The sequence below is a fragment of the Fistularia commersonii genome, chromosome 10 (genome assembly GCF_037954325.1).
Source record: "Fistularia commersonii isolate RoL2024-O1a breed Wild chromosome 10, RoL_Fcom_v1.0, whole genome shotgun sequence".
In the NCBI taxonomy this organism is placed as follows: domain Eukaryota; kingdom Metazoa; phylum Chordata; class Actinopteri; order Syngnathiformes; family Fistulariidae; genus Fistularia; species Fistularia commersonii.
In genome coordinates this window covers 2,716,068-2,739,352 of record NC_141293.1, presented here as the reverse complement: position 1 = coordinate 2,739,352, position 23,285 = coordinate 2,716,068, and the positions used below count along the sequence as shown (strand labels likewise).

The 23,285-nt window shown below is 43.5% G+C and overlaps 1 protein-coding gene across 3 annotated transcripts; it reads right to left on the bottom strand.

The window, feature by feature from the left end:
- Positions 1–1,078: 1,078 nt before the first annotated feature.
- LOC147230091 (uncharacterized) lies at positions 1,079–22,878 on the bottom strand. 3 transcript variants are annotated; one of them, XM_086153235.1, is made up of 49 exons: positions 22,765–22,878; positions 22,149–22,201; positions 22,025–22,051; positions 21,880–21,939; positions 19,809–19,889; positions 19,667–19,720; positions 19,534–19,590; positions 19,374–19,439; positions 18,608–18,685; positions 18,440–18,502; positions 17,137–17,241; positions 16,950–17,021; positions 16,802–16,873; positions 16,607–16,678; positions 16,470–16,505; positions 16,328–16,399; positions 16,194–16,250; positions 16,042–16,113; positions 15,583–15,627; positions 15,151–15,219; positions 14,374–14,445; positions 13,204–13,263; positions 11,886–11,939; positions 11,588–11,656; positions 11,427–11,498; positions 11,237–11,299; positions 11,095–11,160; positions 10,705–10,752; positions 10,542–10,619; positions 10,392–10,466; positions 10,265–10,318; positions 10,111–10,179; positions 9,821–9,886; positions 9,650–9,721; positions 9,514–9,579; positions 9,067–9,123; positions 8,908–8,979; positions 8,760–8,831; positions 7,431–7,493; positions 7,264–7,332; positions 7,132–7,188; positions 6,140–6,211; positions 5,700–5,762; positions 5,519–5,581; positions 5,348–5,422; positions 4,438–4,477; positions 4,233–4,284; positions 3,705–4,119; positions 1,079–3,627 (listed from the first exon to the last, which is right to left on the bottom strand). In XM_086153235.1, the coding sequence occupies exons 2-49, from the start codon at positions 22,194–22,196 to the stop codon at positions 1,819–1,821; spliced, it is 5,169 nt and encodes a 1,722-aa protein (XP_086009361.1). In that variant the 5' UTR covers positions 22,197–22,201; positions 22,765–22,878; the 3' UTR covers positions 1,079–1,818. The 3 variants fall into 3 exon arrangements, with proteins under 3 accessions (XP_086009361.1, XP_086009362.1, XP_086009363.1); XM_086153236.1 differs by having other exon boundaries at positions 18,452–18,502; XM_086153237.1 differs by lacking the exon at positions 18,440–18,502.
- Between the last annotated feature and the right edge of the window lie 407 nt (positions 22,879–23,285).

Sequence of the window (23,285 nt, the reverse complement as noted above, 5' to 3'; positions counted from 1 at the left end):
CACAGCAATACAAATTCTCACAGAACAATAAGTAAATGGATAAATGAATGAATAACAAAAAATCAAAAGGAATATAATGAATGAGGTATAAATACTTTGAGAAGAAAAAAAACAGGCATCCATAATAATTTGCTAATAATAATAATAATAATGAAAATAAACTTTATCCCAGCAATTCCGATATTGGAAGTAGTAAGGAGCTGACTGCAAGAGAAAAACGGAAATTAACATGGAAAAGGAATAAAAATACGACAAACCAGCATTTATTTCAAAGTGGAACAATGAAAACAAACAAATAAAAAAAAAAATACTTATGTTGTGGCAACCAGCATATTTAACAGACATCAAATGAGAAAGTTGAATAATAAATATTCCCACCAATTTCACAAAGCGGGAGACTGCAAATAACTCAAGTAGGTCAGCAAAATTTCACTCAGAGCAGCTAAAGTCCAAAATAATAACAGAAATATCAAGCATAGGTCTCATATTTATTAAGTTCTTATTTTTTTTTCTTATTCTGTCGTGGGACTGAACCAGGACCATCTCCAATTGGTGGCGGTGGACACTTGTATTTATATTCAGATTTATTGTTGTTATTGTTACGCTGCTGTGACAAACGAATTTCCCGTTTTGGGATTAATGAAGTAATATCTTATCTTAAAAGACTGATCAAATTATCTCAGTGACCATCTTGAAAAAATTCTTCAGTATCTTGGGTATGGGGAAAGGAAATAGACATTAATGAAGAAGCTTCCGTTTACAAAAATCCATTGATATGTTGTAGTTGGAAAAAAAATGTATTAATGGACTACTGCGTAAGAGATAACCTGAGAAATCTTTAAGAAACTGTCGCTTACCAAATGTCAGATTTCAGTCATGGTCAAAGAATTTAAATTTTCCAGATAAAACACGGCAAAATCTGGAAGAAATTTCCCTCAGATTCTGTAAAATCTCTGAAGAAGCAACCCAGAAATCCAGAAAGCGATGCCAGTCGGTGGTGCAATTCTTACCGCAAGCTGAGGGTGCGGAGTCGCTGCGGTACCACTGACGGACTTTACATGGAAAAGACAAAGATTCGTTGATAAAGATGAGCCACTTTCATTATTTATTGTATTAATAGGAAAACCGGAATCATGAAGAAACATGGAACCATTCAAATTATACATACATCACACACACAGTAGAAAATACAAGTCAAAGCGTATCATTAAATGCACATTATTAAAGAAATACGCTTCAAACTGCAGGTTCGATTAAAAACAAGGCGACTAAGAAGTACCTGGCCTTTGAGAACTGAGACGCCTGTAGTAAAATAGCGTTGATTCCTACTTCATTCCCCTAAAACCCAGCTAGTTTGTAACACCTGAAATACAAGGCCTGTGTAAAATAACACGCCTTCTGTGTGTAAACATGTCAGAAATGCAGCGCAAAGAGTAGGACTTCCAGTGTTTGTAAAGGCCTTTGTCCGACCTGAGATATCTCTTTTTCCTGTGCTTAGAAAAAGGAACAGATCGGACAAAGCAGAAATATCAGTAGTAATAATTCACTATAAGACCGCAAGTAGTAAAAAAAAAAATTAAGAGTGGCTCCTGGCTCGCTCGGCCGGTCCAAGGAAATGTGCGGCAGACGGCGCTCATCGCGGTAAACTCGAGCTCGCCGGCGCCCCCTGGCGGCCAGAGATCGCCCCACGCCACGTGGACGCGGACGCTGGAAAAGTGACTTGTGTTGAGTGGAAGCAGCAGCAGCGGAGGGTTTAGTGCCAGAGCTCGTCTGTGGAAGGAAAACGTCACACCGGTCTTTAAAAATGAGAGATAGATGTCAAATATACAGGCCGTCCTCCCGCAGGACGCTGGAGCGGCGGCCGTGTTGGTGCTCGCGGTGACTTCCTGTCCTCTCCCTGTCTCTCCTCTGACTCTCTCCATCCCCTCCGCCCCGGCCCGCCTGCCTCTCCTGGCCTCTGTCTGCCTTAGTTCTGTCATGGTGGCTCCTCCTGGAGCTACCCTGGTCTCCACTCCTGGAGCTACCGTGGTCTTCTTTTCTGGAGCTCTCCTTGTCTCCACTCCAGGAGCTCCCCTGGTCTCCACTCCTGGAGCTTCCATGGTCTCCACTCCTGGAGCTACCCTGGTCTTCTTTTCTGGAGGTCTCCTTGTCTCCTCTTCTGGAGCTCCCCTGGTCTCCATTCCTGGAGCTCCCCTGGTCTCCACTCCTGAAGCTCTCCTTGTCTCCACTCCTGAAGCTCTCCTTGTCTCCTCTTCTGGAGCTCCCCTGGTCTCCATTCCTGGAGCTACCCTGGTCTCCACTCCTGAAGCTCTCCTTGTCTCCTCTTCTGGAGCTCCCCTTGTCTCCACTCCTGGAGCTACCCTGGTCTTCTTTTCTGGAGCTCTCCTTGTCTCCACTCCTGGAGCTCTCCTTCTCTCCTCTTCTGGAGCTCCCCTGGTCTTCTTTTCTGGAGCTCCCCTGGTCTTCACTCCTGGAGCTCTCCCTCCTCGGCGTCCCCTCTTCCTTGCCGTCTTTCCCCCTGCCGCTCTCTGTCACCTTGCTGTCCTTTCTGGAGACGCCGTCCAAGTTTCTGCCGCCTCCGTCCTTCCTGTCTTCTCTGCGCTCGTGTTTGCTCGCTCTGTCGCTCCCGCTTTCCCCCTCTTTCTTTTCCACCGTCGCCCCGCTCGTCTTTCTCCCCTCCCTCTGGTTCTGTGCTCTTTCGCTCGTCTCCCGCTCGGGGTTCGTCTTTCCCGCCGTGTCGTCTCTTTCGGGAGCCCCGCTTCTGCCCTTGACTTTCTCCTGCTCTTTCAAGAGCTCCTTCTTCTCCGTTTCCTCCTTCACCTTCTCTCGTTTGGTCCGGGCCTTTTCTTTCCCGGCTGTTATTCTGTTTTCGGCCTCCTTGTCCTTTTTGCTTCCGGGCGGAGGTTTTTCTTTGACGCCGTCTTTAGCTGGTTGAGGAGCTTCGTCCGTCTCTTCTCCGCGGATGTTCTCCTTACTCTCCACCTTTGCGCCGCTGTCTCCTTCGCCCGTTTTGTCCGGGTCTTCCTTCTCTTTCACGCTCTTCTGCTTCTCCTCCGTCTCCTTTTCGGCGTCTTTCATCTGCTTCTCCTCCTTGACTTTCTGGTCCAGCTTCTCCTCCAGCAGGTCGAGCTCCTGCTCCAGCTCGGCCAGCTTCTTCGGATCGGACTCGAACTCGTCGTCGACCTCCTCCTCCACCTCTTGGATCTCCTCGAACTCCTCCAGCTCGATGCCGTCCATGGTCTTCTGCAGCTGCGCCTTCACCTTGTTCAGCTCCAGGAGGCCGTCCTGAAGGTCTTTGCACACCTCCCTGATCTTGGCGGCGAACTTGGTCTTGGCGCCCTTGCGGAGCTTGTGGGAGTCTTTGGCGAGGAAGAAGACGTCGAGGGCGAGGAAGAGCGCCGACATGACCCCCGTGGTGACGCTGATGGCCTGGGCCGCCTTGGCGGCGCCGCCGGCCACGCCCAGAACCTGCACGGTGCTGATCAGCTTATCCGTGTTGATCATCAGGGCTTTTCCGGCTCGGCCGCCCTCCTTCATCACGTGCTTGATGTTGTGGTTGAGGGCCTTCCTGGCGGCGCTCTGCGAGTACTTCTCGAAGTCCCACTCCTGCAGGGTGTCCATCCCTTCCTGCAAGACAGGGACGGGACACGCGGGTGAAAAGAGCGTTCCGGTCGTCCCCGATCCAATCGGCCCCGATTCGGTACCTGAACGAACTCCAAACACTCTCTGATGTCCTTTATGTGATCCTGGTACTCCTGGATCATCTTCTCCACCTTTTTCCGGTCCATGTTGGAGTGGACCGTGTCCGTGATGTTGGCCGTGGCCGAGGTGATGCTTCCCGCCGTGGCCACGCTGATGCCCACCGCCGTGACTATGATGGAGGCTCCGAAGGTGAAGGGCGCCAGGACCAGCCCGGTGATGGTGGTCACGCTGCCGACCACGCTGGCCACCCCGCCGCCCACCGCCGCCGACACCGTCTTCTTGTGGAACTGGTCGGCGGCGTCGGCCAGAGCCAGGAGCTCCAGGATGCGCTGCTGTAGGGACGCCCCGTGCTGGTTGAAGAGGCGCACGAACAGGCGGGCGGCCATGTAGACGCGGTCGGCGGCCTGCTCCAAAGCCCTGAAGAAAGAGGACCACGCAGGAGCGTCACACGGCTCAGAACGTTAATATTGTCTACTCGGGCTGAGAATTTTCACATTTTCACTAGAAGACAATTCAGCTGTAAGACCTACATTTCCTCATCCTCCTCCTGGAAGTTGGAGGCCTCGTTCCACTCCTCCCACCCTGGAGAGCGGCGGCAGATGGACGGTGGTTAGAGGGCGCAGCACAGACAAGAGGTGAGAGCTTCATCTCCATTTTCTCCTTATTCCATCTACAACACCCCTACAGCAACCTCAGCTCCTCGTGTCCAATCGACAGCTTCATCCTTTTCCTCACCTTCCACGGTTTTCCACCACTCCAGCAAGCCATCGCTTTCCTAGGAGACGGGAAGCATCACACGGAGGGAGAGGGTGAATGCTGGGCTGTGATTGGCTGTTGGAAGCCATGTGATGAATGCGTAGCCACAAGCTAATGCGTCTGGTTGGACTTTCTGAAACCGTTTGTGTCTCGCTGACAGAGGCCTCGTATTTACAACCCAAAGCTGTTTTCCAATTTTTTTTATTTTTTTTTTTTTTGCTTGGCGACTGGTGTTTTTTTTTAATTTTTTTTTTTATTTTTTCATTTCAAAGTTTGTTTGTTTGTTTGTTTAGAAGTTTATTGGGACAGTGTGCAAATGCATTAAGCACAGAGGCAGAGATGTTTGAACCAGATTATAGCTCATAGCAAATTTCCATCTGATTGATGGAGGTATTTTAAAGTCTTTGCAAAGTTAAGGCAAATAAAAATAATAAAGACATAAACAAAAATAATAAAGACATAAAGTTTGTCTGCGTTAAGATTTTATATTTGTGCGGGGGTTATTTCTCCGCACTGTGCAACTTATATTATTTTATGTTAGTGAATTTTCTTTTCATTCTTTATAACTATCTCTCTAATTTTCAATTAATTATTCAGAGATTTCTTGCCCATTTTTCTTGATTTTCAGATTGTTTTTTAACCAAATGTGCTCAAATAATGATCCCAAATCATTAATTCACATTGAAATAAGGTCCAGTTGTAAAGCTTTTTCTTCAAGGTCTTCCTGTTGTTCTGTAAAGACGAACACACTGAAGGTACCATGTGTCCGTCATGAACTACAGGAAGGCCTGAAAGCAAATCGCTTGAGAGATTAAAAACTAATACGAAAAACAGCAAATGAAGAATGTATGTAATGTTGATTAAAATGAAATAATAATAATCCTGGCACCTCGTCTGTTTCCAGGGGGTTGCCCTCGGCGGGGTAGGCTGCCATCTCCACACGCTGGACCTCCACCGAGTCTTCCTGTAGAAAAGTTCAGCTATGAAACCACGCGCGATCCGTGCACGCACATGATCCTTCATAAAATGGTTTGTTTTCCACCGGTGTGGTCCTGCCGACCTGTTCGGGTGGAACTTCCTGCAGTTCCAAACTCTCCTCAATCAAAGGCAGTTCTTCTGAAGCCTGTTGATGGAAAAAAAAAAAAGAAAATTCTCTTATAACGCAAGTTAGAACACCTGAATGATGCAAAGTTCCTGCAATGCATTGAAAACCATATCGTGAGTTGTGATTTCCGTCGTACCTGGGACGATAACGTCAGTGTGGGCATCCTGGGAAGGGTGGTTTTGACCCGGAAAGAAACCACCTGATGGAATTTAGGCAGAAAGAAGAAAAGAGGAATGAGAAAAAGGGTGGTGTTTTGGATGGCAGGCCTAGAAGAGGAAACCACTTTGCATCGTAGCATTTTTATCCTCTGCATCCTCCATTTCCCAGAAGAGCAGGACTTTTCCAGTCCCCTTTCTTGGATTTGAATCTTCTCTTCTGTTGCCTCCTGGAGGAACTGAATTCAGTATAAACTGCTGGCTGCCGACATTATTAACAACATCCATTTATTCCTGCTTCTGTGATCTCAGCGACTTGGAAAAGTAGCCTGCAGTCACTTCCCTGAATGAAACGAAGCTCAGACTCTGCAGGAATGAGGCTTTCCCAGGTGTTTGTGTGCAGAGGAACTTAAAAACTCACCCGTTTCTTCCTTTTGATGGTTCTCCTTCGCCTCAAGCCGCCGCCGTCTAAAGGCCTCAGCTCCTCATTCTCCTGTCAGTTTAAAAACACAAACTAATCACTTTTTATATATATATATATATATATATATATATATATATATATATATACTGCTCAAAAAAATAAAGGGAACACTTGAACAACACAATGTAACTCCAAGTCAATCACACTTGTATGAAATCATAGTGTCCACTCAGGAAGCAACACAGATTCATTTTGACTTGTTTTAAGGACATTACATCAAAGTTGGATCAGCCTGGAGTTTGTTTTTACACTTTAATTTTGAGTGTGATTCCTAATCCAGACCTCCATGGGTTGATACAATTGATTTCCATTGATCATTTTTGTGTGATTTTGTTGTCAGAACATTCAACTGTGTAAAGAGCAAAGTATTTCATAAGAATATTTCATTCATTTAGATCTAGGATGTGTTTTTTAAGTGTTTCCTTTATTTTTTTGAGCAGTGTATATGCCTATACCACAGTAAATAGGTACCAATTTTCTATCAATAATTGACTCAATATTCACTGTAAGACATGCAGGTGTTTTCATTTTCTCTTTCACTATTATTTTTCTTCCAGATCTTTAAAAACTTCTCGCTAAGACCTTAAAACACTTGATAGCCTTAACTTTGACACTTTATATTTTATTGTATTTCTTATTCTCCCTCCTTCCTACTATTATCTATTATTGTTATGTTTTACTTGAAACTCTGGCACAACAATTTCCTTCGGGATGAATAAAGTTGTTCTTATCTTATCTTAATTCAATAACATTTTTCAGATTTTTTTTTTTTTTTTTTTCAAACGGTGAAACTTTTGCTGAAAAAATCATTTAAAAATCAACAATATGCGTATAAAATACAGGTGTTTTTCAAGTGTTTGTCCAGGTTGGAGCCATTTTGAATTTCTGAATTTTCAGTTTCGTTTTTCTGGCCGATCTGAAAACCACACCTGGTCAGATGTTCTGGGCGTCCGTTTGAACATCCCGGCAAACCCCGCTTTCTTGTCCTGTCGGAAACAACGCAAACACACATTAAGGTTGAAAACGTAGAGTCAGACGGGGATATCGAGTTGAATTCCCACCTTGGGGGTTTTTGCCGCCTCAGTCAGGTTTTCATTACTGGCTGAGATTTCATCTCCTGGAAAACGGTCCTTTATGAAGCAACAAAAACCAGAAGAAGCATTTGGTTTTCATGGGTTTGGTAAGTGAGAGACGGGATGTCAGACAGAGTCTGTCATGCTGCGTTCACCTGGTCGCTGTCCGCCAGGCTGTCGCAGCTGCCCGACATCTCCTTGGCGTCGCTGAGAGGATCCTGGAACGAGAGAGAACCTCAATCTGAGACGAACCAGAGTCAGTGGAGTCTCTCCCTTCAAGAGTTTGTCCTTAGAGACATTCAACCATTCAGAGGCTGCCATGATCCTCTGTGGGAGGAACCCGGAGAACCCGGAGAACCCGGAGAACCCGGGGGAACCCCACGCAAACGTGGAGGCTCCACACAGAAAGGCCCTGTGTTGGAACTGAACCGGGGATCTTCTTGCTGTGAGGCAGGGGTTTGACCCCTGCATTGCCCTGGTATTCTCTATTTTATTTAGGTAGTTTTATTTTCATTTTCAAAAATAAATTCAGAACTGTAATAATACTAACGATGATAATAATAATCGATAAAAAAGCAATAACTTTACACCTTTCCTCTGACCAAAATTACTACAGAAATTCCACTGGCTACCGTTCTGAAAAACTAAATTTTTAAGTGATATGGGTTTTATTTTCATTTTCAAAAATAAATTCAGAACTGTAATAATACTAATAATGATAATAATAATAAATAAAAAAAACAATAACTTTACACCTTTACTATGACTAAAATTACTACAGAAATTCCACAGGTTACCGTTCTAAAAAAATACATTTTCATGTGTGATATGAGTTTTATTTTCATTAAAAAAAATCCGAACTGTAATAATAATAATAATAATAATAGAATAAATGAAAAAACAATAACTTTACACCTTTACTAAGGATTAAAATTACTACAGAAATTTCACTGGCTACCGTTCTAAAAAAATCAAATTTTTATGTGTGATATGAGTTTCATTTTCATTTGCAAAAAAAAAAAAATCAGAACTGTAATAATAATATGGAACCCCTTTTTCTTTAATGTTTCTTTATGAGCACCAGCTGGTGTGTAGGTGTGGGCCCACAAGTTAACTTGTAATACAAAGGTTCATAATTTCATTTTTATTTTCTTCCGACGCATTCTCATTTCTGTTAATAAATTACAAGTTATTTTTGTAAAGTGCTTCGGCGATTGGTTTCTATAAATGGTATTTTTTTTTTCGATCTCTGAAGAAGGGGTGAATACATTTTACCACACACGGGAATAATTCTCGACCCAGGGCGTTGACCTTTGAACCGGGTTAGAGAAGCGATACAATGATAATGATAATAATAATATAATAAATGAAAAAAAAAAAAAAACTTTCCACCTTTACTTATGACCAAAATAACTACAGAAATTCTACTGGCTACTGCTCTAAAAAAAAAAACATTTTTGTGTGTGATATAATGGAATGGTCACCTTGGTAACGATGGAACGTGGAGCCGGTTTGGGCGACCTTCTGAACATTCCCGCCAAACCTCCTGACTTTTCCTGAAACACACCACGCCGTTTGATCAGCGAGCTCGGCGCTCCATCAGAGCCAAGCTCCTGCGGGACGTCCTCAAACCTTGGGTGCGTTTTCCACCAGCAGGTTCTCGCAGCTGCCCGACAGCTTCTGGTCCTCGCCGGCGTTCGCTTCCTTGACAATGACAACCATGTCAATAAGCAAACAGAAGTTCATTCCCATCAAATATGTGTTTGAAACGATGCCTGGTGACGGCCGCACCTCCTCCCCCTCGGCCGCTTTGGATTTCTTGAACATGTTGCTGAAGAAGCTCTTGTCCTGGGAACACACTCGTGTTAGCTGAGAGCCTTTTTTTTTTTCAAAAAGAACCCAAATGACGTCAAATGAAATGCATTTTGCTGCATTTGTGGCAAAATTCAGCTGTTTCTTTTTCCCCCCAAATTTGGGCTGATTTTTGAAATAATTTCTGTATGTGTTTCAGGTATTTTGCTAAAAAGAAAAGTTACAATTTCAAAACTGTCAAAAACAAACACAAAACAAACATACATTCTTTTAGAGAATATCAAAAATACATTATATCTCATTCTAAAGCCCGGGCTGCTACTTTATCTGACGTGATGCTCATATCAAGAACTAAAATTCAGATCTTACACTGTGTGTGTGTGTGTGTGTGTGTGTGTGTGTGTGTGCCGCTCCTTTCTGCAGTACCTTTGCGTTGCTGTTCTCAGACAAGCTGTCGCTGCTGGCTGACAACTCCCTCTGGGCGACTTTGAGCTGATGGTTGAGGAGTAAAATCAATGTTATATTTATTTTCAGATTCTGATCTTCCATAGGTTCTTCTCACCATGGCGGTCTCCTCCTCGCCAGACGCCTTGGGGGTTTTCTTTAGGAACCCGCTGAACAAGCCACCTTTCTCCTGACGAGTGAAAATGCAAATCCAGTCAGAGGGACGTTGATCCTTTAAGCTTTTCCACTCAAGACAGCGGAAAATAAAACCCGTGAGGGGTTTATTTACCTCATCGAACAAGTTGTCGATGCTGGCGGATCTTTTGAATATTCCGGCCAGGCCCGCCTTTTTCTCCTGAAACATACGTTGTAGTTATTTCTTACAAGCACAGAAAGAAAGGCGTCTGAGTGGGTGGTCAGATTCCTTGTTTTCAGTGCTTTGATACAAAAATTAAAAGAAAAAATAAACTTTTGTTAAAACATGAACTTCTACTTGTTCCTGTCCGCACAAGGCCAACATGACGTCGTAAATGTGCAGGTTTTTGGGTCTAATCTTAGTTTCGGGCGAAGGGGAGGCACCTTCGGGACGGCGTCGGACAGATTCTCGCAGCTGCTGGAGGCCACTTTGTCCGGGTTTGTCTCCAACTCCTGAATCCAAAGAGAAAACGGTTAAAAAAAAAAAAAATCACAGTTTACGAGGTGGGGTCAACTCCATCCGGTCGAGTCCAAGGACCTTTCCTGCTGGTTTCTGAGGCTTCTTGAACACGTAGCTGAAGATATTCTTGTCCTGCAACAAAAGGGAAAATGGGTGAACCTTCACGGCGGGAACCTGAGCCGGGGTTCAACCGCAGCGTGAAGACCTTGGAGGCGTCGCTCTTGGACAGATCCTCGCCGCTCGACGACTCTTCCCTCGGAGCCTCTGCTTCCTGAAACGCCTGGCGAGAGTTGCTCGGGATGAAGTCAGAGATGTGAAAAATTAAAAGACGCCGGTCCAGAATCCTCTCACTCACCGGTGACAGTTTTCTTTCCTCGGCGCCCGGGGCTCTGGGGACGGGTTTGAGGGTCACGCCGAAGAACCCCGCTTTCTCCTGGTGGAACCACACGGGAGGACACATGGAAAAAGAAGCTCTGGGAGCAGAACATTATTTGTCTCCTTTCTGAAATCCCACTGACCTGAATGTTGTGGGATAAATCCTCGCTGCTGGCAGAGAGCTCCTCGTCCTGCAACACGGGATAGTTTGAAAACTTTTCATAAAAGTCCATGCAAATGAAAAGGTGCATGAACGTTCAGTCATCTGTTCTTTGGGACAGTTTTGGAAGTGTAATGATTACCGATTTGTGAGAATGGGAGCAGTTGGCATCAGTAAAACAAGAGTTTTAGCATTTTTCATGTGCATAATGGACACAACACGTCCCTGCAGGAGAGGTTTTCTTTACCAAAGATGGATTTGAGTTGGAAACCAAACATCCGTTGGAGAAACCCAACCAAAACCAAGTCGTAATGGTCCAGGGATTTCTTTAACGACAGGAGACAAACCGAAACATCAGGATCTTGTCGGTTACCTCGTCTGATTCGGCCGCGGGTTTTGGAGCCTTCTTAAATATCCCGCTAAATAGCCCTCCTTTTTCCTGAAAAACAAATCAAGCTGGCAGTTTTGCCCTATCCATTCAGCGTCTGCAGAAACCCACGTCCCGGTAGGCTCACCTTGATTTCCTCAGAAACTCCCTCATCGCCGGCCGACGGATCCTCTTCTTTGGACTGTTTCCCCTGCGGAGAAGATGGGAGGAACAACCAGCGGTTCCACAGGAGATGCCTGAGTACTTCATTCTCCCGTTGCCACAGTCTGGAGCCATTTTTAAATCACTAATTCAGATGTTTAGAAGATGATTCTCACTTCCTCGTGCACCGAGGTTTCTTCAGGCCTGGGAGACTTCCTGAACATCCCGCCGAACGCCCCTCCTTTCTCCTGAAACACACATCCGATCTCCGGTTAGACCGTAACGACCACACGCTGCCGGCACTGAGCCGAAGAGGGTGTCTGGCCACCAAACTCGCCTTTTTCTTCACGGCGTCGGGGAGGCTGTCACTGCTCGCGGAGAGATCTTTCTTCTCGGACAGATTCTCCTGAAACAACAGTTAATCGGAAGGGTGAAACACGCGCCTCGGGGTTCTTTGTCCGACTGAAAACAGAGGCAGAGCTGAGAGGAAGACTGGATGTGGTTATTTTCAGCCCGGGGACGAGTTTTCTAGATAACGTGAAGTCAAATTGACTGGAAAACACCATCTTTGGAATCGTTTCGACGCGGAGAGAAACCCACGATGTCGTGGATGTACTGGGTTCAGGTGTTTGTACCTCGGGTGCTTTGGGCGTCTTCCTTAGGAGTCCACTGAACAGCCCCCCTTTCTCCTACAGACACCAAAACCAAACAGACACACCGCAAAATAAGCACCTTTTAGCACTGCATTTACACACTGAAAATATAATATAATACTTTATTGATCCCCATAGCATAATTCCGGACGATAAGCCGCGACTTTTTTCACGTAAACAACAATGCGGCTAATATATGGACTTTTTTGGGGGGGGGGACTAACGAGCTTCACGCCGCTAAAACATTTATCCTCGTCACATCAGACCGATGAAATAAACGGGAAATTCTGGGTCTGTTCAACTCTGACACCGAATAAGATGACTTTGACGGTTTTAGCGCGCAGGAGGAAGCCCGAGATAGCGACCGGCTAGCCGATGCGGCTTATATTGAGGTGCGCTCAATAGTCCGGAAATTACGGTAAATATTAATTAAAGAGACAATTAAAAGGACAAAGGCAACACCAAGCATAGAAATAGATGGGGGAATGCTGTGCACGTAGTTATGCAGGGACATGACGGTGACTTTCTTATTTTCACAGGAGACATTTCACTAATTGATTCAGATTTCTAAAAGAAAATCTACGTAACACCTAAAATATGAATTGAGTGTCTTTTAGGAATCTTTCAGTGAGTCACTTCCTCACACCATTCATTCACAGCCTCACCCGTTCACATGTTATGCCCTAACTCTGCGTTCTTTGTTGGTCCCAGCCCGCATTTGTTTATTCAGTCTATTCTTGTTATTGCTATTGTCACTCTGTTTAAATTGTTGTTTAGTTCTGGTTGTCTATTTTTCACCTTTACTGTTCCTTTATGTTGTCCATTCTTATCTCTGCTGTTATTGCTGTTTTTGTTGTTCTCCCTGCTGTCTATTTATTCGTGGATGTCTTTGCTATCTTCTGTCTTCTAACTGTCTCTCTATTTATTTCCATATTTATTTTTGACATTATAACTATTACGCTGCTGTGATAAAGGAATTTCCCCTCAGGGTATCAATAAAGAATATGTTATCTTATCTTATCAGACAATAGAAAAACCTCGGACAAAATAACAAAAATGTAAAAAAAAAAAGAATACAATAATCATTATTATCGTTATCCACAATGTTAGTTTTTCACTCTTTTGCTGATCATAGCAGCGGTGCTAACAGTTAAATGCTAACAAGGTGACATAACACAGTAGCTTTAATATTCCTAAAACTAAATGGTCGCCCTCTTGTGGATACGAGTGGGAATGCAAGACTCGTCCGCTCTGCACGTCACGGCGACTGGCGGTTTTTCCGGGGTTTTCGGTGACTCACCTTGTTTTCGGAGAGGCTGTCGGAGCTGGCGGAGAGCTCCCTGCTCAACAACTCTTCCCCCTGAAAACAGCAAGAGACGTGAGCCGACATGTTGGCGTGGCGTTAACTCCGAACGGGTTCGGGCAGAACACCGGAGGAATGTGTGAACACGTGCCGCCCGTTTCCCCTCGTCAGTTCTATAAATAACGACATTAAATGTGTTGTAAAACACCTGTTTGGTGATGACTGATGATTCACAACTGCCGGGTCTGATATCACCCTGCATTGTCTGGGTGTAAAATATAATAATAAGTTGTTATTGTTTTTAATTGATACAGGAACAAATCCCTTCCTTACATCGGGGAAATATAAAAGACTTTCCAAACTATACAGAAGTGGTTTACAGCCTATAATAGCTTTAATGCAATACAGTAATACCTTGACTTACCGGTTTAATTCATTTCAACTCAATGTGCTTGTTTATTATGTTAAAATGTTCCCATTAAAATGAGTTGAAATGCAATTAATCTATTGCAGCAGCCCGTTTTGCTTTAATAAGATTTTTTTTTTTATAAATAACAAATAATGTATAAAACATATTAATTGAGAATGTAAAATGGGTTATAGGAAAGTATATTTACTGATGGGTGAGTTTGTAATTTTGTGCTTTATTATTTAACTTCCTGTCTACACACGTCATGCTACAATGCTACGCTAAATGTCACATGCACAATTTGTTACACTTAACGTCTAAACTTCATTTAGCGACGGAGTGAAGCCGCTCCTCTCTTTAAAACCCGACCAACTTTGAGCGACTCTTCTGACGCCTCGCCCGCCGAATCAAATCCCCGTAAATGTCTCCTGCCTTCTGAAGCTGATGCTCTCCTTTATCTCACCCATAACAACTTCTCCATGTCTTCACGGACAAGTAAGTAAACAACACGCACACCTCACTCAGGATTTCCATGATTTTCTCTGGGCTACCAGGTGACGGGTGGCACATCCAACTATTTTTAAAGGCCACTTCATGGAGAGCGGTGGCCACGCGGGTTTTAAGCTCAGATATTGGCTCGTATCAGTAAATTCATTGATGGACTGAGCAAGGATGTTGTGTTGTGTTGTGAGTCTAATTGAGAAGGATAAAGTGGTGAGGCGACGAGGCTTCACACGTGGAAGAGTGAAACCGTCTACCTCCTCATTTTGGGGACCCTCGAGTTGTTTGGAAGACTTCTTGAACATCCCAGCGAACACACCACCTTTCTCCTGAAACACACAAAACAATATTCAAGTATTACAGAGAACGGAAATTTAAAAAAAAAGTGAATATATAAAAAAAAATACATACACACATATATATATAAACATACACATATACACACATATATATATACACACACAAATATATGTATATATATATATATATATATACACACACATGTACACACATATACAGTATATACACACACAGACTGTATATATGTATGTATATATATGTATATATACACACACACATGTATATGTATACTGTATATACACACACACATGCACATACACGTATACTGTGTATTATATACAGTATATATATATATATATATATATATATATACACACACACACATACACGTGTATACATACACATATATACTTACATAAACATGAGTAAATTTGACAAGCTTCTACTTAATCAATAATTTTATATTTTGAACACACACACACACACACACACACACACACACACACACACACACACACACACACACACACACACACACACACACACACAAGTACATTTGGCCAGCTTCTACTTAATCAATATTTGCCTGGGAAAAGCATTTTTATGAATATCAAGAACCGGGTGTTAGCTTAGCACAAGCGTAGTGGTCTCGGATCCCATCGTGAAACTTGGTTGAACGTCATGTAAAAGAAATAAGGATCTATCAACTGAAATACAAACCGAGTGAGTTTTACCTTTTTCCTGGTGCCGTCAGACAGGCTGTCGCTGCTGCCCGAAAGCTCTTTTTGCGCAGACAGATTCTCCTGGAAGTGAATTAAAAACAGGTGAACTGTAGCGTCTTAGCTTTTTTAAGACTACATATCACACAAATGCATCCTCTTTGCTCGCACCGGTGCGGGAAAAGACGTTTTAGCAAAAATAAAGGCAGATTCTTAGTGGTAGGAGTTGGAGCTCTCTGTTGGTAAGATCTTGGCGCAGTTCTTCTGCCGCAGCTACAAATTCCACGTGAGGGTTTGTTTCCCATGTTGACATACGAGGAGAGAAGTAATTGCTCATTATGCACAGCTAGTTGTGTGAAGGCTTTGCCCTGCAGTGAACGTACACAAGCCCTCAAAACCCGAGGAAAGACCGTGAAAGAGTAAAGCTGAAAAATAAACTCATGGCACCTTGGGGTCGTCTGTCAGATTCTCCTGGCCGCCCGCCGTATCCGTCTGCACACACACACAAACACACAAACAATGCACTCACAATCGTCTGTAGCTGGAAAACAGAGTATCAAATTAAAAAAAAAAAAAGTCAAATAAAAATGCGGAGAAGTTTGTGCGATGCCTTTAGGTTAGAAAACAGATAAGTCCTCTGTAAAGCTAAAGCGGTTTGAATTGAAGAATAATATCTGCATTGTTTGAAAAAGGCTTATCGCGCATTTGTGGAGCACGAAACCAAGGTCGCCTCACAAGATCCCATCAAGGGACTGAGAAGATACCGCAAAGCAAACTTCACCTCCGACGCTTACTTTTGTTCGCCGGTTTTCACTGTACGCACACTTTAAGAATAAAATGTAATAGCTGACATCGAACTTTTCAGCTTTTTTTTTCCAACGCGCGACAGATCTGTTGACGCTTTACCTCCTTAGCTGTCGTCTCGACGGGAATCTTGGGTGACTTTCGAAGGATGGCGCTGAAAAATCCTCCCTTTTCCTGGCAAAGTCGAACAAGTTCACTTGGATATCGGCCGCTGTTGTAAAACCAAACGACGGCCGCGGTTGTAATCCGCTCACCTTCTGGGACGGATCGTCGTTACTGTCGGAGAGGTCGCCGGATAGAGAGTGTCGGTCCTGGGAAACAAAATGAAGCGTTTGGAAACAGATGCTACCCGAAGTAAGAAGCGACGAGTTTCCGAAGAACACGTCACCTCCTCCGGCCGGGGCTGAGAACCTTCTGACGGCTTCTTCTTGAACATGGCGTTGAAGATCCCTCCTTTTTCCTGAAAGATGTAGGGATTAAAAGCACAGCGATCGCACGGGGGATGTTTGGCTCGGAGGGATGCCGCTCACCTTGGCGCTTTCGGGCACGCCGTCCTCTGGATGCTCCTGAAAAACAAGGTCAACACAAAAGATGCTCAAAAATGTGGCTTTTCCTGATGATTTGTGTTTTTCTACTCAGTCCAGATGTTTCTGGAGTGGTTTCTCACTCGGGTTTCTTCAGCCGGTTTGTGGGATTTTTTGAGCATGGCGTGGAAGAAACCTCCTTTTTCTTCTTTTTCCTGTAAAAACAAATGATGAGAAACGTTCAGGCGGAAAGCAAAACTTTCTGGCTGTTTCTACCAAAGAAACAGGAACATAACGTCCAGGTTAAAACTGAAATCTTGGTTTGAAAGTGCACCTACATGGGATTTCTCTTCTCCTGCGCGCTCATCGCCGCGGTCGTCTTCCTCGGAGTCGCTGTCGGCTTTACCGCCCTGCCAGTGAGGACAGCGCTGAGCTAAAAGGGGTCACCGCCATCGGTCACGCTTGCGGCGGGAGATCTGAGGTTACCTTTACCGCGGGAGACGACGACGAGTCTCTGGGCGTTTTCTTGAACATGCCGGTAAACAGATCTCCCAAATCCTGAGAGAGACGAGACAAAGACCGCGGTTTCCGAAGAGCTCCAGCGAGACACATCGCTGAATCTATGACTGCGAAACAACCGTATCCCTTTTTGTTTGGGAAGCCGATTTTTAACCTGTTTTGATTCTGCGTTCTTTTCCTGCTTGGGTTTTTCCGCAGACGGCTGTTTTTCTGACAGGGCCTCGTCCCCGCTTGGATCCGGGCCCGGTTCTGTGACGGCCTGAGCGAAAAACCAACATCCGTCAGCAAAGTAGGGTACTATTTACGGTTTCCTGCGCTGATCATTTCATTTCATTTCGTCTTCTCGATACATTCGTGATACATTGAGGAACGCTGGATCGCAGGCTTGCGCTCAATCCCACTGGCGAGAGGTACAGTTCACCTCTCACCCACCTGTCAATCACAGAGTCACACCCAGCGGACTCAAAGACTTTGTCAGGTTCAGTGTCACCGAAAACACAACACTGCAATGCATCGACAGCAGCAGCTTTGAGTTAGAGATATAAGAAATGAATAGATAAATATGTTGAAAGTGAAAAGTGGAAAACCCCAGTAGGAACGTGTGTTTAGCGCTGATCCCTCGGGGGTTAAAACTTTGTTTTGGAATTGACAGTCCTAAACCGCCTCCTTCGGATCGACTTCGGACTGCGGGAAGAAGCTGGAGAGCCGGTGAAGATGCAAACTCCTCAGAGCCCCCGCAACATCAGACTGCTGCAGGATTAGGCTGCCGCAAGGGACAATATATTGGGTGTGTTTTGCTAACCCCTGATCTCAAGTCACTCCCTAAACACTTATTACTCCACAAAACACAATTCTTTTATGGCCTTCCACTTCAATTGGCGGTGCTAAAGTTAACCAATGAGGTTTGTGGTCTTGAGAAGGTAGTTCTGCTGTCTCTGCTCCTGAGTAAAGTTCGTAAACGTGCTCCCCCTGGAGGAACGCTCCTGGGCTTGTTACCTTCAGGCATGTGCAAATAGGTACAACAGGTTTAGAACAGGAAAACTGGCATCTGTCTGCACAACAGCACTGAGGCGTTACTCAGGGGCTTATATTGGCGTAAGATAAATGCAAGGAATGTAGACGAAAGACCGAAGCCCATGTGTGGCTTCGTGTGTGACGGAACTCCGTGTGTGGTCAGAACAGAAGCAGGAAGAGCGGCGCAAAAGAAGGATGACGCCTCTCAACACCGTCTTGCGATGATTTTGTTAAAAATAAGTGGTTTTCCGGGTTCATCGGCGCACGTGACTCCCTTCAAAGAGTCGCAAATGAGGAACGAGCACAAGGCGAGACGAATATCACCTGCAAACACCGGAAAGCAAGCAGAACCTCCCTGCAAAGCTGAGGTTATGTGCACAGTCAGGGTTTGTGGGAGGAGTGGAAGCCCAGCAGCTGAGAAGACACACCAGCAGGAGACTCACCGGACCGCATACCTGAGGGGAAGACTTGAAATTTAAACTTTTCATCACGCCCTTCAGGCCGCCCTGCCAATCACAGGTACAGGTTATCAGCTAGCTGATAAAATCAACAATAGAAGGCGCGTTCAAACACACACACACACACACACACACACACACACACACACACACCGGTTTGCTGGTGGGAGTCTGTTTGGCCGGAGGGCGATCGGATTTTTCCTTGTCGTCACGGTCGGCGCTCACGTAACTCTGTGGACAGAACCGGCGCGTTCATGACGTCGACTGATAAAACACGTCTTGGTGTGAGAACGACTGACCGCAATCCCTTTCAACAGAATTAACGGCTGCTCACACACACACACGCACACACCTTTTACGGTGGACCTTCCATATCACATTATCTAACTTATTACCTCATTATTTACCTGGTAGCCGAGCAGCACCTAACTATTATTTCACTGCATGATACTTTTTTCTCCCTAGGGCTGGATGATGTTTTGAAGAATGAGCATCACCATGGTCAGAAGACAGATAGAAGAATATCAGATAATATCGTAACATTCATATCAATCAATACCTCAACGTTTCATTGACATGCAGCAGTGTTATAGCATCAGACTTCAAAAAGACTGGAAACTCCCTAATTTTATCTCACTAAATGCTTTTAAAACCAAACTGAGAACACGAGAGGTCAACTTGTCAAAACGTAATTGCTTCTTTTAACTGTTTGTAATATTGTTCTGTCTGTAACTTATTGCTGCCTCCTGGCCAGGGACTCTTTTCCTGGTTAAATAAAGGTTAAATAAAAAAATTTAAAAAAAAATCTTAAGAAATGACCATCTATATGTTCATATGTATGTTTGACGAATTAAAAAAAAAAAATAGATTCCTCTTCTCAGAGCTCCCAGCTGTGATGGAGGATGTGTCGGTTGCTTACGGTGAACGACGGTGTTTTCTCTTTTTGGCTCCGCTGAAAAATTGCAGTCGAGGCCGATTGACTCATCTAAAAAAAACAATGGAGAAAAAAAAAAAAAGAGGATGTGATATTGTTGAGAAACTACATTTTTCATTTTTTTTTTTTTTTTTCATTGCGGTACCTTTCTGAAGTCGGGTTCATCTTTGCGGGCCGCGCTCGGATCACTTCCTCTAGCCGTCTGAAAGAGGGAGATCCTGCTGAACTGGGAAACTTCCATGGAGGATTGGAAGAGCACTGAAGGTTTTGAGTTTTACCTTTGTGTCGTCAGCCGAGGGCTTCTTTAGTTGGTTGTGTCTGCCATTCATTTCCTACACACACACACACACACACCAAGAAACAGGAAACGTTAAATGCGTGTGTTTCCTCAGTGATTCTTTACGGCCCGACTCGTGTCACCTTTTCTGTGCGTCTGGGTGGAACCACCGGAGTTTCTCGCCGTTTCTCTTTTGTCTGTCCCTGCGTTACGTCTTCATTGTCCTGGGGAACCGAAGGGGGGAAACGTGAGAACTTTGTATTTGAATACTTTCTATTTGAAGGTTTATCTGTTAAGAACAGACAAAGTTGGACTTTGACAACATGTTCCTATTTTGTGAGACCACGGAAAAAAGAAACTTCCACAACGGTTGAGCGGAGGAAGCAGGTTTTAACAGAAGAGAAGAACCGATGCTAATATTCTACAAATATTCTGCTTAACATCCGCCTGATCATGTTACATTTTTGTTTACAAAAACCTGTAAAATAAAACTTACAAAAATGTGAAAGCGACCAATGATCCCGATTGAATTCTCTTTGTTATAGATAATAACAAAAAGGACTAATAACTATTTTGTTTTTTTTCAACATTTTAATTTAGTTGTCAGGTAACATCACTCGGAACTTTCCAGGGGAATTTCAGGCATATTTATATTTTTATTTGTATTTCTGGGGAACAGGCATACTGTGATTTTTTTTTTTTTTTTTTGAGGGGGTGAATCTTTTTATTTATCATGTCGTGCTCGGTCTGTCATAGAGGAAGAGATTTAAATCTAATTGGAGGAAAACAAAGAATGCTGCGAACAATGAGCTTTTATCCCAAGGTCACCCATGAAAACCACAAAATAAAGAAGTGCTGCGCTGGAGGCTTTTGTCTCTTCTCCAAATATTTAGCATCTGCTAAGAAAAATACTAAATACAGTGGAATCTTGACCTACGAGTGCATCAACTTCCAAGTTTTCCAAGATACAAGCCGTCACACTGTGTTTTTTTTTCTGTTTTTTTTATACGAGATCTGGGTTAGGAGTGAGCTGGATGAATGTTCGACGCCGACGTGGCCGCCGCTGTCCATGAAGTGGCGTTAAAAACAGTATAAACCATGGACATGGACAGCGAGGCGCGTGTGGACTCGTCCTTGAAGAGATGGAGAAGTTGGTCGAGGACGGTGTGATGGAGACATAAAGTGCAGCCAAGTGTGTGTGTTACATTTAGCAACACATTGTAGCATGAAGTGTATAGCGAGTAAAGCTTACACCTAAAGGCTTTTGGTGTCAGACTAAAACCTGACAGTCAGTTTTACTGAGTCAGTCTCAGTAAAACTGACTGAAATATGACTTCTCCTTCTGCAGATACCAGGGGAAAACACGGCACGGCGGGAACAAACTGCTGAACTCATCTAGTTGTTGTCTGTAAATAGTGACCCAGTCAGAAATCTCAGGCTGACACTAAAAACTCTAAACACTTGACTTATTTACATTCTCTTGAATTACATATTTCTTTTTATACATTGTTTGTTATTAATAAAGTACTTTTTTTCTGATTTAAAAAAAAAAAAACGACGGGGGCAGGAGCGAATAAATAGCTTTTTAATTCATATCAATGTGGAAATTTAATTTGATTTACAAGCAAATTGAGATAAGCATGTTAGACTCTCTGCTGAGGTACGACTGCATTTGGAGATGAAGGCCTGTGACATTCAAATATCTAATTGCTGACCCCTTCTTCCGGTTCTCCTGCACAAAAACAGCTCCAAACTCATCCGTCCTTTATTTCTTCTACCATTTGTTTTTGGTTCCCACGGCGATTCACCATGGTGCGCGATAGCCCGCCCCCTCCCACGGGCGTCATTATTCATCCCTCTCTCTCTTTGGCTGTTGTTTACCTATTTGTGTTTTCATTTGGGCACGATGCAAATACTCAGACAAGCTGGTGGAAATAGTATATTTACCCTTTGAATTGAGTCTCATTTATTCCCCATTCGCCGCAAAGGGAGAGGCGCTCAGAGATTTACAAGGCATTTGTGCTCAGGTGTGTTGAGACACTTATTGCTTTCTAATAACGTGACACATATTGTATTACAATGAAGTATTTTTCCCCCCGGTCAAATTATTAACCTTAAAACACGTTTTGTTTTTTCCCCAAGGTGAATTATCCAGGTTTGCCGTAACTGTTTTAGCAATTTGTTTTCAAATTTGAAAAAGGAATCTGTGCTTACAGCATCTGTAGGTCGGTGAAGCACAGCTGGAGTTGGTTTCTCCGGGTGATTCCTTCGAACCTGCGACCACAAGCGTGCAGTTAAACATCGCAAAGCTGCTTGCATATTGTGCAAAATATGATTGAAAAGCGTCTTGTTGCGATACCTCAACGGGCTTCGGAGGAGGTTTTGGCTGTGGAGGGAAAAACAAAACAAAGCGTGAATGTTTTTGTTACTGTGTTTATTTAGATTCTGATTATTCTCCTAGCAACTGTAGCACGTCTTCTCACCGGTTTGGGCTTCTTTTTGACCTCTGGCTTCATCATACAGGACTCCATTCTGTCTGCAGGGAAGAAATTAAAACAATAAATACGCGTTTTTCCAGTTTCCTCATCGTATCCACAGACGGTTTTATTACAGAGTCCAGTTTCTCTACCACATATATAAGCATCCACATACCTTGTGTTGCTGGCCGGGCAATATTTAAGTTTGCTGCCATGAATTGTTTTAACTTTCCACACAAATAAAACCAAAAACAATTTCCCCGTTGTGGGATCGATAAAGATTGCTTTGTTTTAAATACGACAAATTGGGTATTGATATTTCATGAACATAATCCTGAAATGAACAATGTGCCCGTAAACGCACCGTCACTGGCGTCCGTAGAAAATAATTCAAATTCAATTTACAGCGGAGAATAATTTAAAATTGTGAGGTTAAATATGCAAAAATAACCGCAAATATATGTACATATATTTTTTTCCGTAATGAATAAGTTTACGGACAATTAGCAAGAAAGAGGAAAAACACTTGGCTAGCTAGCATCTCCTAACTCGACGGCGCATTTTAAGCAGCTCGAGATGAAGAAGCTAAAAATGACGCTATCACCGAATAAAAAGTGCTCACCCGTTAAAGTTTGGGGTTTGTTTTTTTTAAGTGGAGGAGCGGGAGATAATTTCCCCCCGAAATTAAAAAATCCAGGCGTTGAAACAAAGCGAGGAAGAGACACTGAATGACAGTTCCGAGTTTCTCCCGATTTTTTTTTTTAAAGAACTTTTACCACACCCGCACATCTGCGCGCAGGAGGCGTTCAGGGACCCCCGGAAAAAGTCGGGAAAGTTCAGTTGCGCCGAGATGAGGCGGAAAATAAATATTTGAATGTTAGTAGCACAAAAATAATATTTTTGTTTGTTTTATCTTCATTGTAAGTTATTATTATTTTATTTATTTTTTCAAGACATTTCTTGAGCTAATATTTAGTTCACTTTTGTTTTTAGGGAGGAATGAGATTGTTTTTTGATTGATTTCCACATCATATATTACTTTACCTTACAAGAAAATATACAAAATTTAATGTCACATAACAGAAATACACTTAGATACACATCACAAAAATTATATTTTTGGTTGTTTTATCTTCATTGTAA

Excerpts from the sequence above, each read along its gene's own strand:
- LOC147230091 (XM_086153235.1), bottom strand. The coding sequence starts at position 22,196 with ATGGAGTCCTGTATGATGAAGCCAGAGGTCAAAAAGAAGCCCAAACCG. Across the intron at positions 16,506-16,606 it reads AACCGGCTGAAGAAACCCGA|GAGCATCCAGAGGACGGCGT; the intron begins GTGAGAAACCAC and ends CTTGTTTTTCAG. Across the intron at positions 8,832-8,907 it reads TGGTGGAAAACGCACCCAAG|GAAAAGTCAGGAGGTTTGGC; the intron begins GTTTGAGGACGT and ends GGTGTGTTTCAG.